This window comes from Podarcis gaigeae, assembly GCF_964106915.1.
Source record: "Podarcis gaigeae genome assembly, chromosome: 5".
Lineage (NCBI taxonomy): Eukaryota > Metazoa > Chordata > Lepidosauria > Squamata > Lacertidae > Podarcis > Podarcis gaigeae.
The window spans coordinates 45,190,621-45,210,041 of record NC_139681.1 but is presented as its reverse complement, the minus strand read 5'-3'; the positions used below and the strand labels follow the sequence as shown (position 1 = coordinate 45,210,041).

The window sequence follows — 19,421 nt, the reverse complement described above, 5'->3', positions numbered from 1 at the left end:
TAACAGGCTAATCTTTTTGGGCTAATTCTTATAGCAATGAAAGCAATAACCTTTAGCAAATGGTCATTCCCCCCCCCCCCACACCCCGGAATAAGATGTGATAAGCATATACATTAAAAATAGTACATTTTATGCTGCACTGCATATTACCTTTGGACTAACAAGTATTTCTTTTAATCCATTCTACTGATTATAACGACCTCAAAGAAGATTTAAAGCAGGGAAAAGTCTCATCAGCCACCATTATTCCTTATAATGGTTTAAGATATCTAAGTATATTGCACCAGGTAAAAAGCCGGATCTTTTCAACATTATACAATAATCATTATCCACAATCAACCAAAACAGTCACAGAAAAATTTGAAATGAATTGAAAACCCATGATCCTTATCCATGAAAAATTATTTTTCAGTATTATTTTTAAAGTACTTCTTAATTGCATTTAGTCATAATCTGTTTTTCCCATGTTTTAATAGCAGTTGCAAAAGCATGTTGTGCGGTGTGTGACAGCAGCAAATCCCTTCAGTGTAATTAAAATTGCAAACGTACTTGGCAAACGACAAATGGATTTCTGGGTTTATGTAAACTGCACCTTTACAGATTAGAGAGAGAGAAATATTGGCCAGAAAAAACAGATGGAAAAGGAAGACTTGTAAAATCCATTGTTCAGAGGAAAATAATCTAAACTTCAATTGTATCTAATGCTTTGTGGGTTGGTTTGTCCTCTGATCCTCCTAAGTTTCTTGTACACTTAGCAACCACATCTGATAGCAAACATCAAACTGGAAGGGTGGCTTTTGAAAAATCTAAAGCCGCCTGATAGAACCCTTTTAAGTCAGGTTCAAAGTCTGCTTTAGAGATGAGATAGAGTACTACACCTGCGTGTTTATGGCATTCTGATGGGTAGGAGCACAGCCCTCTCCCTTCTGCAATACAATTCTGGCAGTTGTCAGCATTTTTTTCAGGATTACAAAGGAAGCATACTTTTGCTCTGCTCTGGAGAAGATAAACCCAATTTTGATTGGGTTAATTAAGCTGACAGGTGGAATGGCTTTAACATTTTTCTGTTATTACATGATGAAACGAAGACACCCCCCTTTTTTTTTTGCTGCCACAACTATGAGCTCTCCACTTTGAGTTTAAAATTCACTTCTGTATGCTAGAGAACATGGCTTTCCAAGAGATATCAGTATCAATAATGTGTTTCATAGGAGGCTTGTATGTGGACAACGGTCACTAGCATCAGCCTACTCTCGACTAATGGCTAAATAATTCAAGGCAAACTTAGAAGTAATGGGTGAAGGTGTGTGAGTGTGGAGTGGAATAAGAGCACAAAGCATTAAACAAAAACAACTGTTGTAGCAAAAAAAAAAGGCTGAAGAATCATATGGTACCTTAAATGCTAGCAAATACCTCACATCTAAGGGTCAGGCCTACCACTGACAGTGTGAGAAGCCAAATGCTGGGCAGTGCAAAACAGCCTACCCTGCACCACCTAAGCTCACCTGTTGCCTTCAGGTATGTCAGAGGACGCTTTCTCAATGCCGCTGTTGAAGTAAAATTCAACTGTTTGTCTGTTCAACTTTTTATTGTGGAAGGTCATCTTGTCTTTTGCCTCGGACAGCAAAATATCTTGAATGGCTCCAGTGTTTTTCTTTTTTAAAAAAAGAACTTAGCTTTCTTTATCTGTCCAATAAAACAGACTGTTGCCTACAAAAGCTTGTCCCACAGCACTCTTTGTAAATTATAATTATATTTGCATATTTCTAAGAGAACAAGGTTTTGTTTTTTAAAAATAAAACTTCTGCCTCAGTCTCTAAATGTTCAAATTTTACAATCCATGCCTAGGTTCATTTTCTCTAGAATTCCTTATGGCTGAGGCAATCTTTCTACACAGACTGCACCCTTAGATGTAGGTAATCACTTAGAAGACATGATTTAAGCTGGCTCATTGAATGTCCCTCTGTTCTTTTTCTCCCCCTGCCCACTGCCTGTAAAACATTTATAAGATGACCAGCAACTCTCATCATGCAGACGTATCAGTGAACCCATTAGAAAGTCTGACACTGTCGATCCTGGCACTACTTTTATTTGCCTCATAAGTAAATAAGAGATACACTGTCTAGACCAGCAACAGAGATAGATTAACTACTAACAGTGTTTTGTTTCACACCAAACAATTATCCTGCACAAACCCATTAAGACAACGAAGAATGGAACAGGAGCAGTGCTTTGTGGACTGCAGTTGTCCAACCGCAATGAAACAAATCCCCAAAATCTAAGCTGTAACAGATCCCTACTTCAAAAAACATCTAGACATACACTTTGGGGGACGGGACCTGAAGGAGCATTAAATTTATCTATGTTTATATAATTCCTTTCAGACTTATTTCCCAGACTTATTTTGCCAACAACAATACATCACAAAAAGCCTGTCTAGTTGCAATCACTTTTGCATTTTGATTGATCTCAAACTCATGTGCACAGAAGTTCTCATTATGCTTGGTCATCACCATATACTGTCAAAGCTGTTGAGCAAGGAAAGTCTTAATTTCCTGGAGTGCCTGTTTTATTTATTTAACATTACTTTTAAAATGCTGAGCAATATGGCAATCCATGGCAGACTATCCTTGACTGTTAATACGCTCTCCAATGGTTTTGCATGCAACCTGAGGCACAAAAGCTGAAGTTCTCAGTCAAAAATTATGGCTCTTTTATAGAGAGAGAAATCATCTCTAAAAAACACTACAGTATCGACACAATACATGTGGCCATAAGTTTACATGCACCCTTATAGCCCAGGTGAATTCATTGCCAGCAGAAATTCAACTCTGATTATTCAAACCAACAAAAATCCTTACCGAGCTGAAATCTCAACACTTTGCCATGTTTCCTTTTTCAGAAAGAGGATATGTGTTCTTCCTATTCTAAGAAGAGCCATGTGAAACTGCGCAGCCTTGCTGAGAAGCCAGAAGTTTAGGCTAGACAGCCCCACCCCGGAGAACAACTGCAATTTTGAAATAGCTGTTCCAGAGAGAAACCTATTTATTTAGAAGCTGCTGTGGGTTGAGAGGTGGCAGGTAGCAGAAACAGGACCACTGCCAGCTAGAAGCTGAATACCAACTCCAGCCTTTCTTTAATGTGCCTGCTCCTGGGGAACTACAGCCTGTTGGAAAGCCAAAGGTTGAGCCAGCTAGCCCTGCCCTGGACAGCAACTGTAATAACTTTGCCACAGCTGTAGTCAGTGCTCCCCCCCTAGAAAAATAGGTGAGGATACTCACTGTGAAGTTGTTACAGTAAGTGCCACACTTTATAACCCCCTTCCCCCTACAAAAGAGGTGTGTACCCTGAGTACCCCCTGGGGGGGGAGTACTGCCTGCAGCTGTTTCCAGAGAAAAGTCTATTGTGTGTCCCATTGTTTGTGGATGGCAGCTATGTTAGTGGGGAGAGCACACATGAACCCCATGAAGGTATACAAGTGTTAATTCATGGTGTGCCTGGGTTGCTGCTATTTTATATTTTTATTGATTTACTGCATGTAGTAGTATTTACTATAATTTGATTGTATTATCTTACGTAAGACACTGTTCACAGCTTTGAAGGGCCAAAAAAGCAGTATAGAGATAAACCAATGATGATGGTGAGCAAATAACTAACTAATGACAGTAGTACCTTGGTTTTGGAACAGCTTAGTCCCTGAATGTTTTGGCTCCTGAATGCCGCAAACACGGAAGTGACTGTTCTGGTTTGCAAACTATTTTTGGAAGTCAAATGTCCAGTGGGTTTTCCGCGGCTTCTGATTGGCTGCAGGAGTTTCCTGCAGCCAATCAGAAGCTGTGCTTTGGACTTCCGGAATGGATTCCGTTCGACTTTCAAGGTAAGACTGTACATCTACAACCACCTCACGCGCTTTACTTGAGCTTTGGGGAAGAACCACATATTGCAGAGAAAGGCAGGACTGCCACTAAAAAGACAACACCATGGGAAGTAACCTCCCCACACGACACCACACACCTAAACATTGCCCAGGAATTCATTACAAAATGTGCATTTTCGCATGTCCACTTCACATCACTGGCTGGTGCTGGCAAAGACAGGGAAATGCTTTTCAGAACCATGGAGGCAAGCTGAAGCTGATATTATGGAATAATAGAAGGAAACCTGATACGGAGATCTATTTTTGGCAGCAACAACATTTGTTTGCCTTCATAGAAGTTACTGCAACAAACGTTCAAAGCTAGCATTCCGCTGTTGCCGAGGTAGTTTTTATTATGTGTTTCCTAACTCTCTGCTTATTTTGTTTATTGTTAGGATTGATTTATTTTGTTGAGATTTGTATTTTTATCTCTAAACCGCCAAGTGTGATTTTGTCGTAAATGTTGAAATAAACAAATAAAATGTTGACTTCTCCCATTAGTGAAAAAAGCAGCCAAATGTAAACTGGAAGAATGGGAGAGGAAAGTAATACTGTAATGCAATTGGCTTTACATTTTACAAACCAAGTTATGTGGGTTTGGGATTTTCAAAGGATGTCTTAATTTTTTTCACATTAGTAGATGTAGGATAATTCCAGCACCTGAACATTACCAAATAAAGGCAAGGTTTTGCATATTAACCGGCATGAAAAAAATATATACATATAATGTGAATTGTCTACAACTACAAGGTACAAATACATTGCCAGGCTGCAGCTCTCTGCTTTGTGTTGTATTTCTACGAGGGCATTAGCACTGAACTAGCTTTCCATAAAATGAAATGTGAGATTGGCAAGTTTCCTAAAAGTCTTAGGAACTGTTCAGTAGATGTATAGGTTACATCAAGGCTTACCTTCACAAATTCTGTCCAATCGCTGCCGTTTGACTTTGTGTTTGTCCACAAGTGCCATTGCGCTACTGTGTTTTACAACTTTTGGAATCAAAGGATAAAGCAATCCCCCAAGAACTTATGGAAATTCACAGTAGTCCGAGTGCATAACGTCACTTTGAATCCTGCAACAAGAAGAGAGTTGTACATCGTTGGCCCTTTGTAAAACAACATCTGTATTGAAACTGTCTAGAAATGCTTCTCATATCATCAGAATGAAAACAGTTTTGGTGCATTTCGCTCCTAAGACAATGAGCTAAAATCTGGGTGCCCCATGTTCACTGTGCAAGTGACGGGGAAAAATAGAAATGTTTGCACACATTTTTGTTTTAGGGCTAGAATTTTATTTCTAACTGCAACACAGCAGTTAGAAGTTCATACACCTTCCCTTAAAGTGCCCAGATGAGTGCTGTGGAAGCAGAATATCATAGCCAGTGGCACTGCACCACAGTCATGCTTTGAGGACAAGAGAGCAAGCTGGCACCACAACACTAGCAACTGCCAGCTTCAATGCTTAAAACATAACAGTGGTGCACTAACATGTTACATGGAATAGACACAGCCTCACTGGAGCAGACTAATGCAGGGACAGGAGGAACATCCCCATGAAAAGACACACACAACTGCTGCCATTAAGACATTTTGTTCACTATGGAGCCCTCATTATGCAAACTCCTGCTGCAGATATGGGACAGCAAATGTTTAAATGAAACTGTAAAGAAGCTATAGCATCTACAGTACTCCTTCTGGAGACTATCTGCTTTTCATCTCAGACTTTGCCTTGTTGCTGCTGAAGCTATATATTATTCTCTATATGTCTGCCTTTGTGGATTATTCTCTATATGTCTGCCTTTGTGGCTGGGGAAAAAAAGCCCTGGCTCACACCATACTTAAATGAACTTGGAAAAAGTGAAAAGGAGAAAAAAGACCTTGTACCAACATCAGATTTCAGGCAACTGTATACCAAATGCATTAAAATTTTACCAAGTAAAACAACCCTACATGTGATTCCTTTCTGGATGACAAGGTGCTGGTGGTGGGGGAAATGTGACCCAGAATATGGTGTGTTTGACAATCTCAATACAGTACTTGCTCACTTAGGTGTCCTTTGAGGTTCCACTGATTGGTGCCTAAGTAATGTTTGTGAGACAACATACATTTGAAGCTTGGGTTCTAAAAGAGGTTTGAAGTTTCATATATGTATCTGCAGCTTCTATCCCATAATGTTAAAATGGAACTCATCCCTAGCACCTGTTAACAGCCTGGCAACCTTCCCTTAAGCCTCCCTAAGATCAGCACTATTCAGAAGTAAATTAATAGTAAAGTGGATTCCTTTGTAAGAGTCATGAACCTCAGCATAATTACTCAAAGAGAAAAGATAGCTGCAGGGTGCTTAAAAGCAAGTCTAATCAAATGTGAATGACAACATAGGTGCCTATAAAATACTATGCACACATAACAGGGAGTCAATCTATGAATGTGCAGTTTCTACAGGACGTCAAACTTCCACATAACTCACACTCCATTAAAATTATTCATGCTAATATAAAATTCAAGTAGTTCAGTGCTGAAGCAAAAAGAAGGGGTGGGGACTGATAAGTAAGAGGGAGGTATCAGGATGCTTAGATGAAACTCAATGTATGCTTTTAAAAATGTTATTTGGGGGCTGAAATACCCCCAAAACGATCTAGTGGAAGGGAATAGAGAGTTGACCTTTTGAACACCCTAAACCGTACAGTATCCTGGCTTCCACCCTTAACAAAAACTCTCCAGTGAGAGGGTGAGGATTCAATGCAACATTTTGTTTCAGTTGTCCAGTAACAGCTGGTGCCCACTAGTAGGGCGAAGAGGCCAATAGGTGGAGCCACAGCCAGTGACAGACCAAGCTACAGCCGATGGCAGGCATAGCCAACTAATTCTAGCTTTGTCTCCATCCTTGCTGAGTTCTACAAGGGACAACATTGAGACGAAGGAGGAGGAAGCCAATAGGCAGTGCCAACCCCTGGAGTGGATGTAAAATAAGACAGCGGACAGGTAGAGACTGGCTAGTGTTCTAGATATATATTAGAAATATTTTCAAACAATGTGTAGTATTTGCTCATGTCTATGAACATGCATGGGAAAGCAATAGGTAATAGAAGCAATTTGGAAAGTTGCACTATATAGACAAGGTGCGGTTGAAACCTAAATTAGATTGGAAAGTCATATTTCCGATGAATGCAATGTGGAGAGAGGCTCTCAATGAGTGGAAGGAGGTGTGAGGGGAGGGGTTGCCATGCAGGGCTGGCCCTACGGTGAGGGACAACAAGAACTGCCTCAGGTAGCAGGTGCTGAGGTGGGGGGAGTGGCCAGAGCTGGGAGTGCCCTGTGGCCTGCCCTGTTCCCCTATGCTAGCCTGCTTCCCTCAACTGCAGTAAAAGACACTGTCCTTTCACCAGGATTGGAGTAACAGTCAACTACCATTCCACTTGGCTTCTGTGTGTGCCTTGGGAGAGGGCACCGTCCTGCCCTTCGCCTCAGGCAGCAAAATATCTGCTGCTATGTAAGTAACTTCACATATGTTCTCCCCATTACTGTTCAAGAGATCCAAATATACTAACAAGTTTCTGTGCATCATAGGCAATGTGGAGACTGGCGGGTAACTCGATCTACATTTGCATGACAATGATCATCTTGGGTCCACTGGTTAAATGCATCACCCAGATGGTGCTTGTCTCCATATTCAGGGCTACTGTCTGTCATGACTAGAGCTGAACTGGGGTCATTGTAGGTTTGTTTTGTAATATTGCTTTTAAAGAGTAATCCAACAGGTTTCTACAAATGCCATTAAGAGACGAGTATTATCACAACGTTTTGCAGGTCTGGGTAATGCTGCCTCCTTACAGCTATGATCCTATCTGTTTGTCTAACACAGCATCCCAGAAGGAAGTTCAGCTTCAGTTTGCCAGAAACTGTTGGCTATTAATAGTTAACAAATGCAATAGGATACTATTGTGGGGTTTGGGAGGGTGGGGGAGAAGACTGTAACAAATCTACTGCCTAGCAGGATCACAATTTCACGGAGATTATTGTTATTATTATAGATGGTTATCAATTATGCATCACGTTGATAGTTAATTTATAAAAGGAACAGGGGCTTACTGGTGCCGCTGAATTCTGACTGATAGGAGATGGGCGATTTCCTGGTAGTTAATGGCCAATTTCCCAGCAATACGACTGCAGCATAATCACAGAGATTTATAGTAATAATTAATTGATTTTTCCCTCAAAATGTGAAGATTCTAAAGACCATGATTCCCAGTCCTATTAATAATTAATCCTGCATTTAAAAAAAAAAAATACCTAAACTCTGAATTCAAGGCAAAGAAGGTTTTTAAGGGAAGAGTTTATTGTATTACCAATAAAAGGGGGGAGGGACCTATGTACATAAATAAAAGGTTACAGCAGATAAATACAGTAGATAAATAGAAGTGAAGTAATTTTCACTGTCAACATTTCTCAGTTTAATGAAAGCACTCTTCACATTCTAACAGGAATAGGGCAGTAGAATAAAAAGCAGGAACAAGTCTGTTTGGGCTTGACTAGTAGGAAGTTAGCTTATATCAGGTATGAGCAACTTTATGGTGAGAACTGGGACCAACTTTGAAGATGAAGAAATAGGGGAAAGTGTGCAGGCATACAAGAAAAGAAAGAAACTCCCCGTCACCGAGTCATACATGAGATGCAGAGAATCACACAATTCCCCACGATGTACAGAGTACCTCTTGCTTGTGGGAGAAGCACAAACGGTATCCTTTACTCCCCTAAATATTCAAGCAAGGAGCAGACAAGCAAGCCTCGCTATAACTTCTACCACCACAGCTGCCACCTTCAGTTTTTAACAGTTTCTGCGTCATCTGTAGGATACCTGTCTCTGCTCTATACAGGATAGACCCATAATTTCATCTTTCTGTTGCTTCACCCGGGCAGATATCAAACCAGTGTCAGCCGTGCACGTAAACAGGCTAATCCAGAGATATACTATGACAGGGCAGAAGAAGTTCCATTCAGGGGAAGCAAGATTTGAAGTGATGGACCCTGAACTTGATATTATTTCACTACAGCAGGGACAATCTTACCATCTGGGTTCTCAGTCAGAGACAATTGGTACTCCTTCCAGAGACGCCATCAAGTAGCAAATGGTATGGCTAGCATAGATACTATGATATTACAGAGTCAAACATCAAAACTGTGAACACGTTCTGTATGTTACCAGCAGTGTGGTCCTGGGAGCGATGGCAATCAAAACAGAGCCTGGCGTTTCTGTCTCTCTCATTACCAAGCACCAGCCTTAAACACACAATTTAAAACAAATTCTTGAGAACAACAATTTTAATGGCTTCATTATTTCCAAAGCTGAAAATCTCTGCATGTAAAATATTTGCACTTAAGCCAACTGCACATGACAACAGCAGGAACTCTTAGATCATCAGGAACACAGAAGAATTACAAAGGAAAGAAAAACCTTACTACTTTTCCATGGTAATTAAAAAATGTAATAAATCTTTTAAGGCATGCAAATTGGAGAGCTGCACTAAAAAGAGAGAAAGACATCCATAACCTTAAAACGATTGCATTTATTAGGAGCAAAGGTAAGGAGGGTTTCAAAACACACCACTTCAAAAAACATACAAACATGACTTCGAAAAGTAAAGGAAACAAAAAAATTTAAAAATCTGTGTTCAGTTTTTGCTCACAGGCTTCACACAAAAAGGTCTGCTTCGAAAATCAAGCCAAGTACACAAGTCCTTTGTTGCTTGATAAACACAAATCTGAAATGGCAACGATCCTTCTACAATACAGTTACCATGGAATGAGTGAAAAGTTACATAATTTCATAAACTATACTTCAATCATTGAGTAACCCTGTAAAATGCACTCCAACCAAGCATTGTAGGAGCTTGTGCAGCCAATACTCCTAAATCAATAGTGGGCTGGTGTGATCATACACTTCCCTTGCCAGCCCCCAAATGCTCTAAGAGGAAAACTTCTCTGCCTATAACTATTTCTAAAAAGTTAGATCCTCACTGAGCTTAGCAATACCATTTATTGGTGATGTTGTACTGGCTTGGATCCAGAGGAAAGCAAAACAGGGCAAGCTTGCACTTTGGGGCTTTCACATCACACCCCGCTGAGACCCCTGAAAAGCCTGAGGGTCAGGGATGAAGTGCAGAGGGATGCAATGTGGAAATCATAAGAAATCAGGAGTGGGGCTTCTGTACTGGTAAGGAAAGGGCAGTGTGAAGCTGCAGGCAGATATACAAACAAATAAAAATGTACAAGCAAGAATACATACAACTCAGCAAGAGACAACCGTCTTTTGTCCTCTCATGTGGGATTATGGAGGGAAATGAATCCCTTTCACTTCCCCCACCAAAAAACAAAACAAAAACTGGACATATTTGCGATTTGGCAGCTTAATCCGCTCTGGAAATGCTTATAAGACTATAAATTTCATCCATTTTGGCCAAAAGGGTTATAGCTGTTTTTCGATTCGCCATTATAACGGATGGGAAACACAAGCCTTAGCTTTGCATGGAGCAGCTCAGAATTCAAATTAAAGATCAAAGAGAACAGAGCAACTCAGAGAGATCAAAATTATACACAGCTACAAGGTGAATCTTGGGTCCCATGCACATCCCTAATAAATAGATCTCTAGTTTCTTAAGTAATCTTATATTACAAGATATTGATCTCTTGCGTTTCTTATTTATGAACTTGCGTAGTTCATTTGGGAGTACACTGCACAGAGTGAATCTCTCCAGTCTATTTCCATGACTGAACTTGAGAGGAGAAAGCAGCTGCATCAGCAAGACTAGCAGTGAACCGGCAGATGCATGAATCCAGAACATAGCTGTCAACTTTTCCCTTTTCTTGCGAGAAATCCTATTCCGAATAAGGGAATTTCCCTTTAAAAAAGGGAAACGTTGACAGCTATGATCCAGACTGGAGTCCTGATATTGAGCTGCAGCTTTTCAACTAGGTTCCACTAAAGAACTGGTCCCTTACACCAGTGGCCTTATACTCCCCAGGGCAGGCAACACAAAAGGCAGGAGATGGCTGAGATGCAATCGTATGTAAAGCTCCAGACCAGAGGATTAAAACATCCAAAGCTCCCCACTCTTCAAGAAAGAGGTAGCACATGTATATGGTAATGTGGCCCAAGAGGCATCAAGGGCCTCAGCTGATGTTCAGACTTTGTCAAGTGAAGTGGTCTGCTTGGAGCTATCTCAGGTTCCATAACTCTAATCTGTTCCTACCTGACTAAAGAACCAACAGGGATCTGCCATGCCCCAAGGACTCCTACTTTTGGTCATATTAAAATACCTTTCTGAGTTTTCATCAACATACAAGAAGATACCCTCTAACTCAGGGGTCAGCAAACCTTTTCAGTCCACTGTCCTTCAGACCTTGTGGGGGACCGGACTATATTTTGAAGCGGAAAAAATGAACGAATTCCTATGCCCCACAAATAACTCAGAGATGCATTTTGAATAAAAGCACACATTCTGCTCATGTAAAAACACCAGGCAGGCCCCACAAATAACCCATGGATGCATTTTAAATAAAAGGACACATTCTACTCTCCAGGACCATCCGCAGGCCAGATTTAGAAGGCGATTGGGCCAGATTCAGCCCCCGGGCCTTAGTTTGCCTACCCATGCTCTAAAAAACCCCACTTCATGCACCAGTTCCATATCATTTAAACCAGTATAAAAAGCACAAAACACAATGCCTATGAAATCTGTAAGTACATCACTACATGTTTAAACACTCTGAAGATAAAGGCACCAATTACGCTGTAGATGTACTTCACAAATTAATAGAGTTTCCATGATTGGGCCCATCCCATTTAAGTTTGACAGGTGCCCATGATGATACCATGCAGTGATAAGAGCCTGTTTTTAAAACCTGCTGGAGTAAAACAAGCTCCCCAAGCCAGGATTTGGGGTGGCATAGATATGCTAGGGAAACAACAGAAACACAGAGGGGATTCCTCTTTAATAAAAAGATTTCCATTAGTTGAGCAGGATACACACACCTACCACTTCTTCTAAATGATCTCTACGCAATCTGAAAATAAAACCCAATTCTAAAACAGTAGTAGTAAGTAGGCTAAGCACAACTGAAAGCAGAGAGAGCAATTAACGCATACATATATGCACCGTTTCAGCATATAATGAAATCTGAGTGCGAAAAGATACACACAGGGGGGGAAACTGTAATTCTTTGCTCTTCAGCAAGATTAGGAAACAACTGAAGTGATTTACATATAGTAATTGCATGTCCTTGCTAGTCTCCAGCGGTGTCTTTCAAAATTTAAATTTCCCTGAAAGTGCTCGGACATTACCCCAGGCATTTATTTATTTATTTATTAGTGGGGGATTACTTAACCATGACAGCATGAAAAGTAATAACACATTGCAAAAAATAATAATATTTCAGTTCTTCTTAGGATTGCGTTTTAAATACCCGCAGTCCATGACAGAACAAAGAACGAGGAGGGTGTTATACCCAACACGAAGAAGGGTCTATTCCAACAACAGTGAAATGGGCACTGCTCAGTAATGTATTTGGCCTGTGGATATCCTTGCAATTGAACTGAAGGCATGAAATCCACCTGCTGCTTAAATTGTGAACACCTCCATTACTATTACTTATTTATTTGATTACTTGCCCAACCTTCACCCTGAGACCGAATCTTTCATTTTTTTAATGTCCATCAGAAATGCACATATATGAAATGAAAAAAGCAAATACAAAGCTAATGGCAGGGCAAATTCTTTTGTATCAATAACAGATGCAGATTAGCAGACTAAGCATACAGTGAGAAAAATACCGATCCTTGGTTATGTATAAAATTACACTAGTTTTTGTTTGTTTTGCACATGATAATGATCACATTTTGTATTTTGTTATCCTTGCCCAGCATGGGCTTACCAGGATGAGGAAATGGATGGGGTATGTGTTTATTGATATACTAAAGATAAAGGTAAAGGGACCCCTGACCATTAGGTCCAGTCATGGACAACTCTGGGGTTGCGGCGCTCATCTTGCTTTGCTGGCCAAGGGAGCCGGCATACAGCTTCTGGGTCATGTGGCTAGCATGACTAAGCCGCTTCCGGCGAATCAGAGCAGCGCACGGAAACGCCGTTTACTTTCTCACTGGGGCAGTACCTATTTATATACTTGCACTTTGATGTGCTTTTGAACTGCTAGGTTGGCAGGAGCTGGGACTGAACAACGGGAGCTCACCCTGTTGCAGGGATTTGAACTGCCAACCTTCTGATCGGCAAGCCCTAGGCTCTGTGGTTTAACCCACAGCGCCACCTGTGTCCCTGATATACTACTAGTTTCTAAAGAGAGAGAAAAAAAGAATCTAGAGAAGTTCATGTTTTTTTGCTCCCTGAGCACACAATACTGCATAATCCCAATAAGAAAAATGTATTTCATGAACAGAACTGATATTGATATTATCTTATCTATTCAGTTGTGGATAGTGGAGACTGGTTCCATCTCACCTGTACAGTTTCTTCCTTTGTGTTGAAGGTTTGTGATCCTAACAGGGGAGGAGGTTAGAGACTATGGTCCTATCGGCGGGAGCCAAACAAAAAGCATCAGATTTTGATAAATGGAGACATTTGGTTCTACTGAATCATTTTCCTTGGTCACTATAATTTCTTTCAATGGAAAAACACTGTTCTTTTCTCATTTCAAGGGAATAATAAAATCTGTTAGAAGTTTATAGGAGATCAAACTTAAACTCTCCACTAGCAAGAAACAAACAAACACTTCCACAGAACTACAACTTTGTTACTGTGAACTGCACAGAAAAGTAAACAAGATGAACTATGTTACTGAGTCAAAATTCTATTCTAAATCTTCTGGCTGCTTTAGCTGAGACTTAGCAGTTTCTATTGTCTAGGAAACAGCAGGAAGTAATATGACCAGTCCATCCAACTGCCTTTACATTTTTCCAACACAATTAACCAGCAACCAGTTCTAAATTTGGTAGGACTGAAACCACCCAGTATCCATCAAGCCCCAAACCCTCAGAGAGGCTATTTTCTTTCTCTTCTGATATGAAAACACATACATGGTTGAATACTTTCCCAACAAACTAAGTGAAATAAAACAAAAAAACAAAAAACCCTCAGAGTACATGAATGAAAAAAATTACATAGCTAGAAAAAGAAAATACTTCTATAGGAGCAATTCTATTACATAAAAGTCACAGCCATGAAATATCTTCAAGACCCACTCTTAAGAGATTCTGGAGATTAGACATTTCTGTGGATAATGAGAACATTTACAATGTTGTTAGGCTGAGGTGGTGATGATGGGAGAGTAAACAATATAAATCTTTTATCTCCACACTAGAAAGAATATGCCAACTGCTGATTGATAAGTAACACAGGAAAAAATCTCTCATGAAAAGGTCAGTATTTTGCTGTGGTCCATTTTTCAATCCTGACACTGAGAGAACATTCCAAATGGACAATTGGTTTCATATAAAATGGGAAAGAGTATCATTTCTTTAGGTTCTTTGAGTAAACAAACCATTTTACCAGACTAGCCAGTGAACTGCTCATACAACTATTTTTGTGGCCTTCTGTCACAAGAATCACTGGCTTCATCATGTGCTGAAGTAGGCTGTGTCCCAATCATCACTAAGACAACTTGTTCATCACTTATTCACCTTTAACAAATAAAAAGCTTTCAGGTGGGATGGGAAAGGAACGCCAAATGCATGTGAGTATTAAAAGGGTGAAAAAGCAGGCTACAGGTAGTACTGTTTCTGTGTTCATTCCCAAAATCATTGGACAATGATGGTCAAACAATTTAGCTGTGTTGCCATCTTGGCACTGCTGGAAGGGCTGTCTTCTACGAAAAGCCTCTTCCTAATGCCCTACCTGGGACGCAGGTGGCGCTGTGGGTAAAAGCCTCAGCGCCTAGGGCTTGCCGATCGAAAGGTCGGCGGTTCGAATCCCTGCGGCGGGGTGCGCTCCCGCTGCTCGGTCCCAGCGCCTGCCAACCTAGCAGTTCGAAAGCACCCCTGGGTGCAAGTAGATAAATAGGGACCGCTTAGTAGCGGGAAGGTAAACGGTGTTTCCGTGTGCAGCTCTGGCTCTGGCCAGAGCAGCGATGTCACGCTGGCCACGTGACCCGGAAGTGTCTCCGGACAGCGCTGGCCCCCGGCCTCTTGAGTGAGATGGGCGCACAACCCCAGAGTCTGTCAAGACTGGCCCGTACGGGCAGGGGTACCTTTACCTTTACCTTAATGCCCTACCTGCTGTCTGTGTACCTATGAACCATACCTTGCCTGTCAACTACAATGACTTGGAATCACTGGAACACCAAGGGCCCACTAGGGGCACCTGCCTGAACAATTGCTCCCTTGCCACGGAGCGTGACCTAGAAGTCAGCTGCTGCATGTAAACATAGCTGATGGATAAGATTGGGTAGTCTGATAGTAACAGTCTGTGAAACAACCCATTTTATCATTATTATATGGACACAGAAATGATCAGAGGCCACTAACTATTAATATGCCTTTTATCTCACAAACATAAAGACTTTTAGTGTTAACAGTTTTTTAAAAAAATATCTAAATGGTTCAGTAGGGAGAATAAATATTTTCTAGAAATAGATTGAGAATAGTACAGGTAAAAGCAGGCCTAGCAGAACCTGTGATCTTGATAAACCTTCTGTTTTGGATGCCTGCCTGTGTCTGTGAACAGCAGGCCAAAATGTACAGTTTATACCTTTATAGTGTCAGGCTGCATGTTCTACAAGTCTGGGTTAATGTGTTTTTCTGAGCTGTTTACATTAACTGATCAAGCAAGCATATAAAGCAGTCCAGCATTTTCCACCACAGTAGGTTAGGGACTGATAGGCTTATTCATGTAAACTCAATTCAGAACCAGTTTGTATGCATCTGATAACATGTACACAGCACTACTGCCTCTTTGGGAGTTTTAATTACGTAGCTTCACCTGCATCAACTCCATAGCATCAGCCGTAGTGGAAAGCTACCTGAAAATTCAAGTCCAACAAACATACCTGGTACAAGAGAGGGTGTTTTAGAACAGGCTGGCAAAAGGCGGTGGGGGGGGGGATGAGGAATGACAACAACCACGTAAAATGTTTTCAATAAGCAGTTGCTGACTACTCCAAATAGAGAAGATATTCACCAGACAAAAAAGACTGCATAATCACGTGATTTGGTCATGCACTACAAAGCAATCAACAATATATTTGGTAAGGGATTAACATCAAAGAACTGCTCATATATCTATATAAAGCAGCTGGATTTGGGTGACTGGGCCTGCTGAATGCTCAACATGCATGCTCAGAACCCCATCTAATACCTCAAGCTCTGGAAGAACTTCTCAGGGAAACAGTACCCGAGTCACAATATTGAGACAATCTGGACAAATTCCAGCAGGTAATTATGAATTTTGGTGACGTTACTGTTTTTTGCTGAAAATGCTGAGTTACTTTAGACAGGAGTTCTTGCACAAGAGTGCACTATGGGGGGGGGGTTTGGAGGAGCTTGCACTACAATTCACCTGCAACTCTGTGCAGTTCAACATATGTTTTACTAGGCTACATTTAGTTGTGTACCACCATTCATCAAGGCTGACTGGATCTCCAGGGAGATCAGTTTTCTATCTTTCTCGGTGATACCAATGAGGTAGCCAAAGTGTCAAAAAGGAAGGAAGAGCCTGGAATAGAGGCATTTCCCATTATAATCAGGGGGTACAATTTAACCCATGACCATGTCATAGTGTTTTGGCTCAGGAGGGCTGGACCTAGGTGCTGGGTATTAAAAATACTTTGCAACCACAGTAATCATTTAACAGTTCCTTGCTAGAACTAGACTACAGAGAACTTCATTTCAAGTGTCCTCGATCACAGCTACTGTTTTTCACTTTTCACATTAAGGGTCACAAAATAACAAAGAGAGACTGAAAGTAGCTGCAGCTAGAATGACTGGGGAAGCTATATTGTTATAATCAAAGATAAAAAACTACAGGGGAGAAAAATGGAGCAAGTCTGTTCCTTTACTCTGATGGAAGAAGCAAAAATGCTAGAGGTTAAACATCAGTAGAGTGTTTCAGTAATAACTGTGATTCCTGACAGCTGGAAATAAAGTACCTTTCTCTTCAATGAACTTTACTTCAAGACGGGACTTATAAGGTTTTTACACAAGATGACAACAATTTTAAGCAAACAGCCAAAATACACAAGTGAACAACATATAGATAATCTTGCTTAAATGCAGCTGTGTATTGTGTGGTGTTCCCTCCCCCAAATGAATGAATGAATGAAGTTCTAAGCATCAATGCAGATCATATAACTAGATGGTGTCTGTCTTAAAGTATCCCAAAGGAGTGTTTTTGTATATATAGTGGTTGCATCTTTAGCTGAACAAAAAAAGGGGAAATTAGAAAAATGGAAAGAATAAACATCTCTGCATGCAGAAAAAAATAAGGTGAGTGATAAAATGCAAAATAGAAACCAAAGAGCAGCCAAAAAAGAAAGAATAATGCAAACAGGGCTGAGAAAGAGAATGAACTAAAATATGAGGAGACTCAACAGAAGGGAAAGTCTACATATCAGCAATGTTTGGCACCTGAAAATGAAAAGCCTCAGCTTACAGTATAACGTCAGAAACATAAAAGGAAGTATCAAAAGATAACACTAAGAATTCTTGCTTGTGGAGAAAAGGAAACAATAACACCAAAACACAAAGAAGCAAAGGGAATGGGAAGAAAAGGGTCTACAGCAGAGGGATCCAATGTGCAGCCCATGGGCTGCATGGGTTCTGTGCCTAAATACTCTTAAGGTCTACTTGGTATGAAAAGTTGGAACATCTTGTGCTAGAAATTCAAAATTTAAAGACTTAAAAGAATGCATAATCACTTGGAAATAGAGACAGGGAGATGAAACATTTTGTTAACTTGTTATAATTATTATTGCTTATGTTCATAATAACAACTACTATTTATTATTATTGCACTAATTTATTATTATTAATATGTGTTTTAAATAAATAAATCCCTTTTAGGGTACTTATTCTGCCAAAGTCACTTCCATACTATATCTGAAACATCTGTGTTTGTGCCCAACCTGGGCTCCCTTTAGGAAGAAGGAGAGAGTATAAATTTAATTATATCAAATATGAAACAGTAACAATATGGTTACAAAAACTACATTGGATCAAATATAAAAGATATATGAACCAGCCATAAAAAGAAATCCAATCAGCCTAATGTTTCCTCCTGTCTTTCCACATTCCTTCTTTCAAATGGTTTTCAGGTCAAATAAAAACCATAGCTTTCTATTTTAGATTTAACAAACTGTGGTTTGTCACAAAAAGGGAACTTTGGTAAGTACTGGAAGATAGAGGATGAAGGGGCAAGGAAGCAAAGATTCCCAGAGCTGGTTCAAATAATGTCACACTGGGGACTGGTGTTGTGCTTTAACCAGCTAGTGATATATTTCCAAATCATGCTGAAAAGTGTACCCTAAAAGGTACTTACTGGGCTAGGCTAAAAAGAAAAGAAAAGCCACATATCTCACTGATTTCAGAACTGTCAACACTGAGCTGCTGCATGCTGCAGAGGGTATGTAAATCAACCACTTTAGAAATTACAATTTAATTTAAGTTTCCCAGTAAAGAGTTCTGTGATAAAACACACATATAAGCAGGTATTTCCTGACCTGAGCAAAACACCAAGCTTCAAAGACAAACCCAAACAACCAGTCAGGAATAAAGAACCACAATATATAAAATTGACGCCATGCACAAACCACACCACAGTATATTACAGGGCAATCTGAACTGTGTGTGCCAATGAATATTTATTAATTTAAGGAAAGAAACAAAATAATGAAATTCTTCAAACACTAAAATAATGTTTCTGCACAATGTTTGTCTAAGAGTACAGTAATAAAGTTCACCCCCCCCACAAAATCCTGTGCATTGTCAATTTGTCTGTGATTTGAACGTTTCTCTGAACCTCTTATCTATAGCGCCAAGTGTATCAAACATAAATAATGTTATACACTCACAAAGCACTTTTGTATTGTATTTCTGATGCACAGAGATGCTGTGTTCTTGATGTGGGGGTTGTGACATTTTTAACATGGTATGTGCAATAAAATAGTATTTTTAAGCAAGTAATAATAATAATAATAATAATAATCCCTGTAGTAATTGTGCAAATTACAGTTTTACTGCAGTCTTATAAAAATGTGTAAGAGCCAGTTTTGATATTTACCAGGTGCCCTTCCTTTATTCATGTATTTCCCTGCAGCACAACAGCCAATAAAGTTTGCAAGCATGTGAATTTCATCATTCATCCTGCAAGCAGGTATACAAAAGTATTAGTCCAAAACCCTTTCCTTGACTTTGAGTCAAATCTCACTTCACTCCAAGTTCCAGGCTGGCCTCTGAGTTGATTTTCTGCAGTCAACAGAGAAGCCACTAGGAAAAAAGGATACACTTT

The 19,421-nt window shown here is 40.1% G+C and overlaps 1 protein-coding gene across 5 annotated transcripts in view; it reads right to left on the bottom strand.

Moving 5' to 3' along the window:
• Positions 1–19,421, bottom strand: part of CTBP2 (C-terminal binding protein 2) — a 200,580-nt gene that overhangs the window by 76,562 nt on the left and 104,597 nt on the right. For 4 of the 5 annotated variants that reach the window (XM_083741227.1, XM_083741224.1, XM_083741225.1 and 1 more), the window contains one exon: positions 4,828–4,988. The exons of the other annotated variant lie outside the window; for it this stretch is intronic. In XM_083741227.1, coding sequence (XP_083597353.1) covers positions 4,828–4,885 — 58 coding nt within the window. In that variant the 5' untranslated portion in view covers positions 4,886–4,988. The remainder of the gene's footprint in view (positions 1–4,827; positions 4,989–19,421) is intronic. 5 annotated transcript variants of the gene reach the window in all.